Source organism: Coregonus clupeaformis, chromosome 40, assembly GCF_020615455.1.
Source record: "Coregonus clupeaformis isolate EN_2021a chromosome 40, ASM2061545v1, whole genome shotgun sequence".
Lineage (NCBI taxonomy): Eukaryota > Metazoa > Chordata > Actinopteri > Salmoniformes > Salmonidae > Coregonus > Coregonus clupeaformis.
Window position 1 is genome coordinate 32,505,868 of NC_059231.1, and position 16,112 is coordinate 32,521,979.

Here is a 16,112-nt window from a genome sequence, read left to right on the forward strand (position 1 = left end):
CAAGAAGGAGTGATGGAGTGCTGCATCAGATGATCTGGCCTCCACAATCACCCGACCTCAACCCAATTGAGATGGTTTGGGATTAATTGGACCGCAGAGTGAAGGAAAAGCAGCCAACAAGTGCTCAGCATATGTGGGAACACCTTCAAGACTGTTGGAAAAGCATTCCTCATGAAGCTGGTTGAGAGAATGCCAAGAGTGTGCAAAGGTGTCATCAAGGCAAAGTGTGGCTACTTTGAAGAATCTCAAATATAAAATATATTTGGATTTGTTTAACAATTTTTTGGTTACTACATGATTCCATGTGTTATTTCATTGTTTTGATGTCTTCACTATTATTCTACAATGTAGAAAATAGTACAAATAAAGAAAAACCCTTGAATGAGTAGGTGTTTCCAAACTTTTGACTGGTACTGTATGTTAAAGACTGTTTATTAAATCATTGACTGAATAGTTAAGCTACTGGATGATATCTTAGACCTAAAGGACAGAGAAGGATTCTGGAACTTTAGGGCAACCAACCACACTCAAGAAACACAAAGAAGTTCAAGAACATTATTCAAGGGAATGCAGCTGAAGGCAAGATTGAGATAACCTAAAATACAGTACAAAGAAAAAAAGTTGATTATAACCCATTGTATATCACAACTTTACTCTTCAGAATATTGCAGCAGAATGTGAACACAGATGTTTGTTAACATGGTTTATGGATGCTATTCCCAGTATAGAATAGGGAATAACAGACTAATTTATTTATTTGAATACAGTCAGGGATGTTGTATGTTTACAAATCGAGCCACATCATTTAGTCTCTATCAACCTTTAACCATCTGTTATAATTAAATATGGATAAATAAAACGTATAACTCTACCACATAGTTCAATTAAGATAAGTCATGAATGTTCTTCATTTGCAGAAAACAAAGAAAGTTTCTTTAAACCATACAGTATAATACACAGATCCCTGCTTTACAATATGGCTTTTACATTTTTCGGTCTCTTCCTCCATCCAAATTACATCATTAAATGTACAATTCACAGTTTAAATGTACATTATAAACGTCTTGTGCTCTTCGAAGTCTTTTTCACATGAAATGCATTCTCACATTTAGGGCCAGGGTTTTTTTCCTGAGCATGATCTCATCACAACAGGAAAAACTCCTGGCCCTACTCATTTTAAATAGAAAATGTATAACCTATAGGTTTTTCCAAATGACTGCGTTCCTTCTGTTCAGGTCAGGCTACCACATAAACCTCTGTACAGCTGGAGTATTTGGCCATTGAAAAGTCTTGTTGACGAAGATGTAGAGCGTGGCTGCGTTGACGGCTGTATATAGCAGGAACTCCAGCACCAGTCTGGTGAGGGTGGGCAGGGGCATGTGGAGGCGGTAGAGCAGGTACGGAACAATAAAGTACCTGAACTCTAGCAGCTTCTGAGGCACTGTGGCCGCCAGCAAACACACCAGGAACGCCAGGCTCCAGAACAGCGACCGGGACTTCAGAGTGTCCATGAAGTTCCACGCTGCAAACACGTATGCTGGGATGAGGGCAAAACGCACCGCTTCGTGCTTCTGGAAAATCCTATTCCACACGTAGAAGGGGAAGTGTCTGTTGTCGGCCAGGAGGTACTTGTGTACGAAGGTGAACTTCCACACTAGGAGCAGGCATAGTCCTGTGATCAGTAAGTAGAGCAGTGGCTGCTTGTTGAGGGTCTGGAGGAAGCGGAGAGCTCGGTGGTAGCACAGTGACGTGGGGATGGAGAAGAAGAGGGCAAAGGAGAAGAAGTAGAAGAGCTGAGGGAAGTTGAGACAGGCCTCGTGACTGGTTCTGTCCCCGACTACGATCCCATCATTCAACACGATGAACGCGAAAAAACCCACGGCAACAAGCATGTACGGCCACGCCACTAGCATCACAGCCTTCACGTGATTGGCTGTGGTCAGGAATTCCAACAGGAAACGCATCACTCTCTTTACCCCGCTTACGGAGAAAGGTATCTGACAGGGTGACTTGTCATCCTTCTTCTTCGACAGTTCCGTCCTCCAGGTTTCGTCCATCTTGTTGGCCACCACCGTGCCGGCGCAGAACGCCACCCAAATTATGTTGGTCTGGCGGAAGAATATGGCAAAGATGCCGAGGAGTGCCGAGGCTTTGTGACAGCCATACAGGGTCATGAGGTACGTGAAGAGGATGAAGAAAGTAGATCCGGCGTCTGTGTAGTAGAGGAAGTTGAAGAAGTAGAGCACAGGAAAGGTGGACAGGGACAGGGCTGAGAGAACTCTGCGGGAGGCAGTCTTAGTCTGAAAGAAAAACCACGGTTGTTATGACTAACAAAAGGACTGCACTTGAAGCTTTAAGGGCATTCAATCATTTTTTCAAGGTCTTTTAATTTATACCAACATTATTTGAGTAAGGTGAGTAAAAGTTGGACTGGAGCAAAAGTCTGCACAGTGCACACACTGCAGCTTTCCAGAACAGGAGCTGGCCACCCTTGGGGATGTTATAAATGTAATAACATTTAATAACATTATTACCTTCTCTTTAAGGTGGAGCTTGCAGATGATGAGATAGAGCAGGTAGAGGATGCCACAGTTGAAGAGGAGGTTGATGAAGCGCAGCATCGCCGTAGAACACACTACCTTCCCTGTGAGGTCCACTAGCCACACTACTGGCTTGATCACACCCACTGACGCCAGGTACAGGCCAGGAAGCGTGGTGATCATTGGGTCCCACTGGAACAACAAAGAGAAAGGAAAAATATCCCATTAAAGAGCCTCTACTACAGCATTGAACTTAAAAGGGTTAATGTTATTCAAGATAGAGTCAGATGCCAAATGGTTGTTACATTTGGGCTATATACCACTGCAGAAGTACAATGCTTTTCAGGATTCAGGCATATTATCCACAATAATGACTTGCGAGGGTCTGATCTGTCTGTGTTCATCGTCACAGATGGCTTAGTTAAGGGTTAAATGGTCTAGCTAGCAATCTGTCACATTATTCTAAGGACAAGCGTTAATCCGACAAGCAACAATGTAACAAAATCAAGGAAATGACATTGACATAGCAAAACGATACCTCGTTGAATTTCCCGTAGCAGTATTTCTGAGCTTGACGGACGTGAAATATTTCGTCCATGTAGGGCTCCCTTTGCTCCCGAGTTATTTTGGAGAACAGGAGACATGAAACCAAAAAGTTGGTGCTGCAGAGAGCAGTAAAAATGTACCCTTCGAATTTCTCCATCTTCACCTACGAATTCCGAACTAACGCGGAAATCAATCTAAAATGAGATACTTATATATGGTGTACGCTCATACAACGTTTAATTTCATGTCAACTAAACATGAAATTGAAATAAGATTACAATAAATATACAGCTCTTTCCATCTAGCTAAAACGCAAACGGAAGAGTTCAGATTTTTTGACAGCTTACTGGTCCGTCAGTGAAAGGTAGTCCGTACGGAAGCTGTTTTAAAATTCGAAGTTCCTATCAGTATCATTTCACAAATTATTGAATTGCTTCTCTGTTGTACAATGCGAGTATATATCTATTATATTTTATTTCATAATATGTATTGACAATTTATAGGTACAGCATACATATTTTTTCTCGTGTAAAACCGGAACCTTTCAGATTAATTGTGTTACTTTGTTTTTGTTCCCTCTGTATTTCATTTTTTAACCACGTGAGATGGTCTAACAGAAACGTTCGAATGTTTTTTTATCCAGTAATTAGTTTTTCTTCAGTTATGTATTCAACTCAGCAATTGGAACTCTTTCCTGATCGTACTGTAACTCAGTTGCTATTCAAAGATGTCAAAAACCCCGCAGAATTGAGAAAAAATGCCATGGAAGGAAAGATTAATGGTGCCTTGATAAACCCGTCTATGGTGAGACAATGTTGCTAGCTAGCTAGACATGTTGGTTTGATATAATGTATGAATGCTTGACTGAAGTTGATGCAATGATCCACAAACTGATGATTTGAATTGTTTTTAGATAGTGAACACCTTCCAAGTGTTAGTGGCAGCAAACAAGGCAGTCCATTTACATAGAACTGGAAAAATGAAGACAAGGAGCTTATATTCCGAAATCATCTACAACCTTTCACCCACTAATAATGTAAGTAGCCTCTAGAATTATCACACACACACACATTGACACACCTTTCAAAGTAATATCCCATCCCATTGTCTTTGACACATATTTTCCTTTAGATTTCAGAGGCCTTCAAGAGGTTTGGAATGTCAGACAGTGACAGTGCTGTTCTCATAGTTCTGGTCCATCCCAAAGAGGAGACGCAGCACATGAGTGACATCATTGCCAAGGTGGATGGACAACAGATCCCAGTTGAAGATGTCTCCATGTTGACCGACCCTGCTAAGATCAAAAAGGTTGGTCTTGTTTTTCTTTGTCAGTCTTGTTTTTCCTGGAGTGCTGGGCACACACACACACACTAATATATATACAGTGCCTTCATAAAGTTTTCAGACCCCTTGACTTTTTCCACATTTTGTTACGTTACAGCCATATTCTAAAATGTATTAAATAAATACAAATCCTCAGCAATCTACACACAATACCCCATAATGACAAAGCAAAAACAGGCTTCAAGACATTTCTGCAAATTTATAACAAAAAAAATAAAAAAGATACCTTATTTACATAAGTATTCAGACCCTTTGCTATGAGACTCGAAATTGAGCTCAGGTACATCCTGTTTCCATTGATCATCCTTGAGATGTTTCTACAACTTAATTGGAGTGCACCTGTGGTAAATTCAATTGATTGGACATGATTTGGAAAGGTACACACCTGTCTATATAAGGCCCCACATTTGACAGTGCATGTCAGAGCAAAAACCAAGCCATGAGGTCGAAGGAATTGTCCGTAGAGCTCCAAGACAGGATTGTGTAGAGGCACAGATCTGGGGAAGGGTACCAAAAAATGTCTGCAGCATTGAATGTCCCCAAGAACACAGTGGCCTCCATAATTCTTAAATGGAAGAAGTTGTCCTTTTATCTACTGCATCTGCATACATGTGTATAGATGACGTAATAAATAATAACTGAAACCAATAATGTATAGATGATGTAATGTATTATAAAAGACTCCAAATGAAATATTGTACCATGTTTGTCTATGACTGCTTTTTAGTGTCTCAACTCTCTTTGACTAGTCCACAGTGTGGTTTTTAAAATCTGTATTTTGTACTGTCAACTATTGTATCATTGTGGAGTGACACTTTAATAAATGTTTCTAACTCTAACTCAACATGCTCTTGTTTTTTTCTCCAGCTGTACAAAACCACACCCCAGGAGGATATGTGTCTACTGGATGCTGTTGTCTGCAGGATGGCAACCAAAGATGTCATGTAGCTCAGCAAGAAGACATGGCAGCAAATGGAACCATTAATGTTATATCATTTGTTGTTGTTTAGCTTTTCATATTGATGTTGTTGCACAATGTCATAAAACAAATATTTTCCTCCTTGAATATGTTATTAAAGTTTATTTTTTTACATGACTGTTCATTTACACATCAGCAATGTTGAGTCTGGTTAGAAAATGACAGATGTGTAAAAAGTTGGAGGACCAACATGGGTTAGTGTCTATAGCTAGGTTCCGATCCAATTGGCTACAGATTTTCATGCAAATATTCTAAAATCTGCATAAAACACATTTCCCCACCAGAGATGTTTTATCAAATCAAATTGACTTGTTGCTGATCGTGGTGATGTAGTGCACATAAAAAATAATTTTTGCGTTTAAATTCCCATGTACCGAATAAAATCAATGTAAATGGATTGCCATCGCATTTTCAACTCAACTGATGGTTTTGTCACACAAAATTGCGTTATATAGCGAATGTTCCCACCATGGTGCCTTGGCACGTGCGCTCTAGCCCACAGCTCGCAGATACAGTGCGGGTATTGCCTACATGATGAGATTATTCTGAACAAATGAGCGAAAATATTTGTCAGATGGCAGCCAAGCATCGATCATCATGTCACCAGAATAAGACCCTCGATATTTATTGGAAAGGAGCATCAATCTCATCACCGTGCACTTCCACCACCCTGTGAAGTTCATCATAATTTATTTAGTCTGTAGCCTAACGCCTCGATCACACCGACAGATTTTTGAGTTTTGGTACACCAGAAATTCATTAATTTCCAATGGAATGCTGCGTTTGCCTAGCAGCATTGTGCTGCTAGGCAGTTGCAGTACGTTCTGTGTGGTGCATACGTTGGATTTATCGAACGTATGCGTCAAACTGTATGGGTAGACAGCTTGACAGAAATGGTACCAGAAGGTGAATGTTGAACATTTGTTGCACACATATCCAGATAATGCTGCATACCATGTTGACCAAATAGCACTATCGGTGTGATCGAGGCGTTATAAACTGCATGCTTTCCGGTAGTGGGGGGACCACACACCATGTCAGCGCGACTCCAAGTTTACTTTGATATGATGGTTATTCTATCAATATTTGCGCTAAAAGGCCTTTACACCGCCATTTCTATCATTATTAAATTTACCGACACAAAAATTTCTTTCGTTGACATTGGGAAAGTTTAGTACAAATTAACTGCTCCATCAGGCCTGCGTGACATTTTCTATCCGACGTACTTTACTCGTGTAGTGTCTTAGAGTCTAGGATTTTGCTGATGTTGCAAATGGTGTAACAGATGAACTTTACTCTACTTTGCTAAAGTATTTGGAAAAGCATTGCTACAGAGGTTTCTTGGAATAGAGGAAACTTGGCTCTGCTTGCTGAAACATCTGGAAATCATCACTAAGTTCCTGGAAAAAAGGATATGGGAAGATGTGTGGAAAAGGCCAGGGATTGGGTATTAAAATCACGCCATACTATGTCATATATGATATAAATACCATGTCTTGAAGAAAGAAAGGGAGAATAGCGAATTACAGAATTGGCTCTTGCTGTTCTGCAGATATCTGCAGGTATCTGTAAATCTGACGCTGAAACTCTTTGTTATAATAAACCTTTATAAACAAAGTACAGTGTCGGCGGACTTCTTATCATCACGGCATTATCAGCAAAGGCTTGTTTTCGACCACCACACTCGCATAACAAGGTTGGATGGAAAAAGGTTGGATGGAAAATAATGACATAAGTAGTCTATGCTTTGGTTATTTCTAGTTTTGAGATTATTTATCAAATATGGCTTACTGTACAGTATGATGCAATGTATTTACAGTCAGTACATTTGATGAAAAACAGCTTGTCCTATTAAATCCACAAATAATCCACCGCATTGTGTAACTAACTCGCTCTTGAAATAGCCCTTTCATTCATCACATTGGGGAACAGTCCTGTCCTGAGTGTCCTGTCCTCTCTGCGGGCTTGGGAACTCAGAGGAAATGGTGCTCCTTGAGTTGCAGCAGTGTGACAGGCACTGTGGTACATCATCATTAATCAATGTTCTCATATTCCTTAGTCACAGTTTATGTTGGGGATTTATTAAATCACCCCTTTGTCTTACAGGTATCTGTCGGTGTCGCCACTCACCGACATTCTTTATTTTGCAACGTGAATCATGCTGGAAATGTTTGAAGCAGATGTAACACTTATGAATCTTTGATGATACAGTTGTAATTGAGTTAACTCAAAGATAGCAAGGCATCTATGTCTTGTCCTGGGTCCATATATGCCACAGCACAATGATAATCATAGACATAACTACTGCAGCTGTCACAACTTCTTGTATGTACTTGGTCTGATATAGTCGTTTCTTCGTTGGTACCCTCTTATCATTTTGCCTTCTAGCATAAAGGGGCAGGATCCTAGAACACAAATGAACTATCAGAAACTATATCATAGATTTATTTGACCAAATCTCAAACTACTGTATAGAATATGATAGGCATAGAAATTATGCTGTGCATTTAATTACTCAAATACTGCAAATGCAAATATTGAATCATAATTCTATCAAATATATCTGAACATACTGTACAATAGGTTTAAACCTCATATGAGCAGAATAGACATCAAACAACACAATCCCACCTTCTGGTAGAGTTCATCCTCTCCTCAAAATAAAAAACAATCACTTCAGTGTCTAAGTTCTTAAACTGGGGTCCCTCATGGTCCAGTATGATTTGATTCCCCTCCAACCATCTACAGTCTGTCCAGTGTCTCCAGTCCCATAGCTGAACAGCAATAGCTGTGTGTGTTACAGAAGCCCCATTTATACCTGGTGCTAACATGTGTCTTTTGTCCTGATTGTGCCCACATTTGTAGACAGGTGTAGACAATCAAAATACACATTGGGAACTGATTGTAATCAGATATTTCTGGCCATGTCTAGACTTGACAGTTAATACCGTTTTTGTATTCTGATAATGGAATCATAAACACATCATGCATCTACACCTACATTTAAATGTGTCTGCCTTGTCCACATTGTGTCTGGAATCGGATTCCCTTTTGCTGCGCTATATTCAAATGCCAGTAAGCATTGCGAACAGTGGCATAGGCAAAATATGAGGTGGCATAGGCAAAATTGTATAATAACAGAACAACATGGCAGTAGCCATTGTTATTATTTATTATAACCATCTATAAAACTCTAGCCAAACAAACATTTGTTTTTCTAAATATAAGCCAGCTAGCATTTATGAGGCCAGCAAAGACGTTCCTCACACGATACCCACTGAGCAAAAACTGTTTGAATCAACGTTGTTTCCACCTCCTTTCAACCTCAAAATGCAATGTGATGATGTTGAATCAACGTGGAAAACTGATTGGATTTGCAAAAAGTAATCAAAGTAAGGTCATTTTGTATTTTTTTCACCCAACTTTTAACCTAAATCCAATGATAGGGTGACATTTTTGTTTGATTTCACGTTGAATTCACGTTAGTTGACAACTCAACCAAATGTAAATCAAAACTAGACGTTGAACTGACGTCTGTGCCCAGTGGGTAGGAACGTATTTGCTCCACAACGTTATAATAAAAAGGTGCCTCACTCCCAAAACACACGTTTCTGAAGACTTGTGGTGGGAATGTTGATGACATCACACACTGTATGCACTTTTGGTCGCCTGATTGTATCCAGACTGAGGAGAAAGCCGCACACAATGCGTCCCCGACCTCCTGAGGGGGTCAGCCTGATCTGAACACAATCAGACCTCAATGCAGACCTTTGTACTTCTAGACGGCTGCTTTTACACAGGCAGCCCAGTTATGATATTATTTTCACAAATTGGTCTTTTGACCAATCAAATCAGCTCTGAATAAGATCTGATATGAAAAGATCTGATATGATTGGTCAAAAGACCAATTAGTGGGAAAAATATCAGAATTGGGCTGCCTGTGTAAACGCAGCCGACTAGTTTTTTCAATGCAATCATTGTATTCTGATAGCAGAAGCCACATCTAAGTATTGAGTGTAGTTATACCCTTTAACCACCTCCAGAGGTAGTCAGACACACATTCTATCTGCTCATCCCTAGTTAACACAGCCACAAAGTCATAATTATGGCTAAACCTTGCCCATTTCTACCTTCATAAAATTAGATTTTCAACCTAAACCTAACCTAAACCCTAACCTTAACCACACTGCTAACATTATGGCTAACCTTAAATTAAGACCAAAAAGCTCACTTTTGTAACCAATTCCTACTTTGTGGCTGGGAAATCTGACTTTCTGGCTGTGTTAACTAGTGACGTCCATTGTGTCAACAGATATAGAGGGTGAAACCATTTAATTCATAATTATAGCGCCCAGTAAAATGATTGACAAGTGACACCATTGACTTAAGGCATCAATAATTGTCATATGTTAAAGTGACAGAACTTGATCAGATTGTAATTGGATCAGCTTGATCGGATAATGAAAACCACATGATAGCACAAGGTGTAAACGAGGCTAGTGAGAAGTGGTGTTGCTGTCTGGAGATAAGGGTAGTGTGCCAAAACACTGAGACCTAGATCTCAAGCTCTAGGAGATAACAATCATGATGTACAGTGCATTCGGAAAGTATTCAGACCCTTTGACTTTTTCCACATTTTGTTACGTTGCAGACTTATTCTAAAATTGATTAAATTGTTTTTTCCCTCATCAATCTACACACAATACCCCATAATGACAAAGCAAAAACAGGTTTTTAGAAATGTTTGCTCATTTATATTTAAAACCCCCCAGAAATATCACATTTACATAAGTATTCAGACACTTTACTCAATACTTTGTTGAAGCACCTTTGGCAGCGATTACAGCCTCGAGTCTTTTTGAGTATGACAATACAAGCTTGGCACACCTGTATTTGGGGAGTTTCTCGCATTCTTCTCTGCATATCCTCTCAAGCTCTATCAGGTTGGATGGGGAGCGTCGCTGCACAGCTTTTTTCAGGTCTCTCCAGAGATGTTCGATCGGGTTCAAGTCCGGGCTCTGGCTGGGCCACTCAAGGACATTCAGAGACTTGTCCCGAAGCCACTCCTGCGTTCTCTTGGCTGTGTGCTTAGGGTCGTTGTCCTGTTGGAAGGTGAACCTTTGCCCCAGTCAGACGTAAAGCTTGGCATTCAAGCCAAAGAGTTCAATCTTGGTTTCATCAGACCAGAGAATATTGTTTCTCATGGTCTGAGTCCTTTAGGTGCCTTTTGGCAAACTCCAAGCGGGCTGTCATGTGCCTTGTACTGAGGAGTGGCTTCCGTCTGGCCACTCTACCATAAAGGCCTGTTGGTGGAGTGCTGCAGAGATGGTTGTCCTTCTGGAAGGTTCTCCCATCTCCACAGAGGAACTCTGAAGCTCTGTCAGAGTGACCATCGGGTTCTTGGTCACCTCCCTGACCAAGGCCCTTCACCCCCGATTGCTCAGTTTGGCCGGGCGGCCAGCTCTAAGAGTCCATTTAAGAATGATGGAGGCCACTAATGGGGGACCTTCAATGCTGCAGAAATGTTTTGGTACCCTTCCCCAGATCTGTGCTTCGACACAATCCTGTCTCAGAGCTCTACAATTCCTTCGACCTCATGGCTTGGTTTTTGCTCTGACTTGCGTTATCAACTGTGGGACCTTATATAGACAGGTTTCTAAAAACCTGTTTTCGCTTTGTCATTATGGGGTATTTGTCACGGTTTCGGCCGAGGCTGCTCCTCCTCCTGGTTCGGGCAGGCTTCGGCGGTCGTCGTCCCCGGAGTACAAGCTGCCACCGATCTATGTTTCATGTTCGATTGGTTTTGTCTGGATGTTGTACACCTGTGTCTTGTTAGTCCTCGTTAGTGCCCTATTTAGTTCTCGTTGTGTGTGCTTGTCGTTGTGTGTGATTGTACTACTGTTTCGTGTTTTGGAGCTACATTTTCCCTCCAGTGTTTGAGAGGGTTGTTTGCACATGTTTGTGCGTCATTCGTTTGTCGCCTGTGTGCGTCGTGCATTTTGCCTTCGGGGCTTATTTTGCTTCGGTTGGATATATATTTATTGCACTAAAGCCTTTGGACTGAGCCTCTGTGTCCTGCGCATGATTCCTACACCACACCCACCTTCAGCACGCCTTGACAGAATCACACACCTTTATAATGGAATCAGCAGGATCGGCAGTGACGCCTGTGTCGCTCGAGGAGCATCTCCGTGGGCAAGAGGACCAGATCCGACACCTGGAGACCGCTCTACAGGAGGTAATCAACATCATGCACCGATGGGAGGCCAGCAGTGTACCCACACCTCCACCTACCCTGTCCATCCCATCGGTCGGTCCACCAGTCCCAGGTTCGAACCCAGGGGGATTCGGCTCTCGCTCCCGAGGGCGTATGACGGAACAGCTGCCGGGTGTCAGGGGTTCCTCCTGCAGGTAGAGCTCTACCTGGCCACTGTACACCCGGTGCCCTCGGGATACGAGAGCGTTTCCGCCCTCATCTCCTGTCTCACGGGCAAGGCGTTGGAGTGGGCTAACGCCGAGTGGAGGAAGATGGACGCCAACACCATTACCTACGCCGAGTTCTCCCGCCGCTTCAAGGCCGTGTTCGACCATCCACCTGAGGGCAAAGCGGCGGGGGAGCGTCTGGTCCATTTGAGACAGGGGAGGAGGAGCGCTCAGGTGTTCGCTCTAGAGTACCGGACTCTAGCGGCGGATGCAGGGTGGAATGAACGGGCTCTCATCGACCATTTTCGATGTAGCCTACGAGAGGACGTTCAACGTGAGTTGGCCTGCAGGGATACCCATCTTACCTTCGACCAGTTGGTCGATATGTCCATCCGTCTGGACACCCTGCTGGCCACCCGTGGACGTCCCCGAGGGGAGTCCGTCCATTCCGCCCTCCGGCACCTCCGAGCCGAGCCCTATGGAGCTCGGGGGTGCCGGCGCTAGAGAACGGAGTAGGAAGAGCCCGAGGGGGCCTGTCTCCTGCACCAAGTGTGGTCGTGGAGGGCACACTACGGCCAGGTGCTGGGGAGGGTTCTCCGGGAGTAACGACAACAGGTCACGCACTGGGGGGGCCTCCCAGGTGAGTAGACGTCCCACTTACCCAGAGCTTTCTGTTGCACACTTTTGTATACCTGTTTGTTTTCCACAGGTTGCACCTCATTCCCAGCATAAGGCGCTAGTAGATTCAGGCGCAGCTGGGAATTTTGTTGATCGTAAGTTTTGTTTTGAGTTAGGGATCCCTCTCCTACCTGTTGACCAACCTTTTCCCGTTCATGCCTTAGACAGCCGTCCGTTGGGGTCGTGGTTGATCAGGGAGATCACAGCGCCACTTCGGATGTGTGCGCAGGGGGTCATGAGGAGACTATACAGTTGTATCTGATCGACTCTCCTGCGTACCCAGTGGTGCTGGGGATTCCCTGGTTAAGCACCCATAACCCTGCTATTTCGTGGCAACAGAGGGCTCTCGATGGGTGGTCTGCTCAGTGCGAGGGCGATGTCTGGGTGTTTCCGTGGGGCGACTTCGGTGGAAAGTCCAAACCAAGTGCCCGCACTGCACATTCCGCCTGAATATGGGGATTTAGCACTCGTGTTTAGTAAAACTAGGGCGACGCAGTTGCCTCCTCATAGACAGGGGATTGTGCGATTGATCTCAGGCAGGAGCAGCGCTCCCACGGAGCCATGTGTATCCTTTGTCTCAAGAGGAGAGGAAAGCTATGGAGACTTATATAGCCGAATCTTTGAGACAGGGATACATTCGGCCCTCCACTTCTCCCGCCTCCTCGAGCTTCTTTTTTGTGAAAAAGAGAGATGGAGGGTTGCGCCCGTGCATTGATTACCGTGGTCTCAATCAGATTACTGTGAAATACAGTTATCCACTCCCTCTGATTGCGACCATGACGGAGTCATTGCATGGAGCGCGGTTTTTCACAAAACTGGATCTCAGGAGCGCGTATAACTTGAGTGCGCATTAGGGAGGGTGACGAATGGAAGACAGCGTTTAGTACCACGTCTGGTCATTTCGAATATCTCGTCATGCCATATGGGTTGATGAATGCTCCATCAGTCTTCCAATCCTTCGTAGATAACATTTTCCGGGATATGCAGGGACAAGGGGGTGGTCGTATACATTGATGACATTCTGGTGTACTCGTCTACCCGAGCCGAGCATATAACCCTGGTGCGGCGTGTATTGAGGGAGGCTGTTGGAGCACGACCTATATGTCAAGGCAGAGAAATGTCTGTTTTTCCAGGAGTCGGTCTCCTTTTTGGGTTATCGGTTGTCCGCGTCAGGGGTGAGAATGGAGGTGGATCGTGTGTCCGCTGTGCGTAATTGGCAAACCCCAACTACTGTAAAAGAGGTGCAGCAGTTTTTGGGCTTTGCGAATTACTACCGGAGGTTTATCCGGGGTTTTGGACAGGTGGCAGCTCCCATCACGTCCCTTCTGAAGGGGGGTCCGGTGCGCCTGCAGTGGTCAGCCGATGCGGACAGGGCCTTTAGGAGACTGAAGGACCTGTTTACGTCGGCTCCGGTGCTAGCGCATCCGGATCCCGCATTACCCTTTCAGGTCGAGGTAGACGCGTCTGAGGCTGGTATAGTTCTCTCTCAACGGTCCGTCACGCCACCTAAACTCCGCCCCTGTGCTTTTTACAGTAAGAAGCTCAGCCCGGCGGAGCGTAACTATGACGTTGGGGACAGGGAGCTGTTAGCTGTAGTTCAAGCCCTTAAGGTGTGGAGGCATTGGCTTGAGGGGGCTCAACACCCTTTCCTCATTTTGACTGACCATCGGAACCTGGAGTACATCCGGGCAGCGAGGAGACTGAACCCTCGCCAGGCTCGATGGAGTATGTTTCTCACCAGGTTCGTATTTAAAATCACGGACATCCCTGGGTCCCAGAATGGTAAGGCAGATGCGCTGTCGGCGGTATGACACGGAGGAGAGGTCCGTTGAGCCCACTCCCATACTACCGGAGTCTTGCCTAGTGGCACCGGTGGTGTGGGAGGTCGATGCCGAAATCGAGCGAGCGTTGCGTACCGACCCCAGCCCTCCACAGTGTCCTGAGGGTCGGAAGTACGTTCCGCGCGAGATTTGGGATCGACTCATTTACTGGGCTCACACGTCACCCTCCTCTGGACATCCGGGTATCGGCCGGACGGTGCATTGCCTCAGCACTAAATACTGGTGGCCCACTTTGGCTAGGAATGTGAGGGTTTATGTCTCCTCCTGCTCGGTGTGTGCCCAGTGTAAGGCGCCCCGACATCTGCCCAGGGGTAAGTTACAACCCCTGCCCGTTCCACAACGACCATGGTCCCACCTCTCGGTGGATTTTGTGACAGACCTTCCCCTCTCTCAGGGGAATAGCACCATCCTGGTCGTTGTGGACCGGTTCTCTAAGGCCTGTCGTCTTCTCCCTATGGCGGGTCTTCCTACTGCCCTACAGACCGCTGAGGCCCTATTTACCCATGTCTTCCGGCATTACGGGGTACCCGAGGATATAGTGTCTGATCGAGGTCCCCAGTTTACCTCTCATGTTTGGAGAGCGTTCATGGAGCGTTTGGGGGTCTCGGTTAGCCTTACCTCAGGGTACCACCCGGAGAGTAACGGGCAGGTAGAACGTGTCAACCAGGATGTGGGTAGGTTTCTGAGGTCGTATTGCCAGGACCGGCCGGAGGAGTGGGCACGGTACATTCCCTGGGCCGAAATGGCCCAGAACTCTCTCCGCCACTCCTCTACTAACCTAACCCCCTTCCAATGTGTGTTAGGGTACCAGCCGGTTCTGGCACCTTGGCAGCAGAGCCAGATCGAGGCCCCTGCGGTGGATGATTGGATGAGGCGCTCGGAAGAGACGTGGGAACGCTGCCCACGTCCACCTGCAGCGGGCCGTCCCTTCGTCACAAGGCGAGCGCCGATCTCCACCGCAGTGAGGGGCCGGTGTACGCACCCGGAGATCGAGTCTGGCTCTCTACCAGAAACCTACCCCTCCGCCTGCCCTGCCGGAAGCTGGGTCGGGCGGTTTGTGGGGCCCCTTTAAAGTCCTGAGAAGATTGAACGAGGTATGTTATAGATTACATCTACCTGTTGAGTATAGGAATATTAACCCCTCGTTCCATGTGTCTCTTCTCAGGCCGGTGGTAGCTGGTCCACTCCAGGACAATGAGATAGGGGAGACTCCTCCGCCCCCACTGGACATCGAGGGGGCTCCGGCGTACACCGTTCGGTCCATCTTGGACTCTAGACGCCGGATGGGGGGTCTTCAGTATCTCGTGGAGTGGGAGGGGTACGGCCCGGAGGAGCGGTGCTGGGTGCCGCGGAGGGACATCCTAGACCCATCTCTCCTGTCGGAGTTCCACCGGGACCATCCCGCGCGCCCTGCTCCGCGTCCTCCTGGTCGTCCCCGAGGCCGGGGTCGGCGCACGGCTGGAGCCGCGCGTCAAGGGGGGGGGGTACTGTCACGGTTTCGGCCGAGGCTGCTCCTCCTCCTGGTTTGGGCAGGCTTCGGCGGTCGTCGTCCCCGGAGTACTAGCTGCCACCGATCTATGTTTCATGTTCGATTGGTTTTGTCTGGATGTTGTACACCTGTGTCTTGTTAGTCCTCGTTAGTGCCCTATTTAGTTCTCGTTGTGTGTGATTGTACTACTGTTTCGTGTTTTGGAGCTACATTTTCCCTCCAGTGTTTGAGAGGGTTGTTTGCACATGTTTGTGCGTCATTCGTTTTGTCGC

At 45.4% G+C, this 16,112-nt stretch overlaps 2 protein-coding genes across 2 annotated transcripts; one reads left to right on the top strand and one right to left on the bottom strand.

Moving 5' to 3' along the window:
• Positions 1 to 362: 362 nt before the first annotated feature.
• On the bottom strand, positions 363 to 3,452 carry LOC121555067 (putative Dol-P-Glc:Glc(2)Man(9)GlcNAc(2)-PP-Dol alpha-1,2-glucosyltransferase). Its single transcript, XM_041868844.2, has 3 exons — positions 3,079 to 3,452; positions 2,535 to 2,732; positions 363 to 2,300 (listed from the first exon to the last, which is right to left on the bottom strand). The coding sequence occupies exons 1-3, from the start codon at positions 3,241 to 3,243 to the stop codon at positions 1,242 to 1,244; spliced, it is 1,422 nt and encodes a 473-aa protein (XP_041724778.2). The 5' UTR covers positions 3,244 to 3,452; the 3' UTR covers positions 363 to 1,241.
• A 185-nt stretch (positions 3,453 to 3,637) lies between these two features.
• On the top strand, positions 3,638 to 5,520 carry LOC121555068 (EKC/KEOPS complex subunit TPRKB-like). Its single transcript, XM_041868845.2, has 4 exons — positions 3,638 to 3,890; positions 4,000 to 4,122; positions 4,218 to 4,394; positions 5,298 to 5,520. The coding sequence occupies exons 1-4, from the start codon at positions 3,714 to 3,716 to the stop codon at positions 5,376 to 5,378; spliced, it is 558 nt and encodes a 185-aa protein (XP_041724779.1). The 5' UTR covers positions 3,638 to 3,713; the 3' UTR covers positions 5,379 to 5,520.
• The last annotated feature ends 10,592 nt before the right edge of the window (positions 5,521 to 16,112 follow it).

Coding starts and splice junctions, on each gene's coding strand:
- LOC121555067 (XM_041868844.2), bottom strand. CDS start 3,243: ATGGAGAAATTCGAAGGGTACATTTTTACTGCTCTCTGCAGCACCAAC. Junction 2,733..3,078: donor GCTACGGGAAATTCAACGAG/GTATCGTTTTGC, acceptor TTGTTGTTCCAG/TGGGACCCAATGATCACCAC. Junction 2,301..2,534: donor AGCTCCACCTTAAAGAGAAG/GTAATAATGTTA, acceptor TTTTTCTTTCAG/ACTAAGACTGCCTCCCGCAG.
- LOC121555068 (XM_041868845.2), top strand. CDS start 3,714: ATGTTTTTTTATCCAGTAATTAGTTTTTCTTCAGTTATGTATTCAACT. Junction 3,891..3,999: donor CCTTGATAAACCCGTCTATG/GTGAGACAATGT, acceptor AATTGTTTTTAG/ATAGTGAACACCTTCCAAGT. Junction 4,123..4,217: donor ACCTTTCACCCACTAATAAT/GTAAGTAGCCTC, acceptor ATTTTCCTTTAG/ATTTCAGAGGCCTTCAAGAG.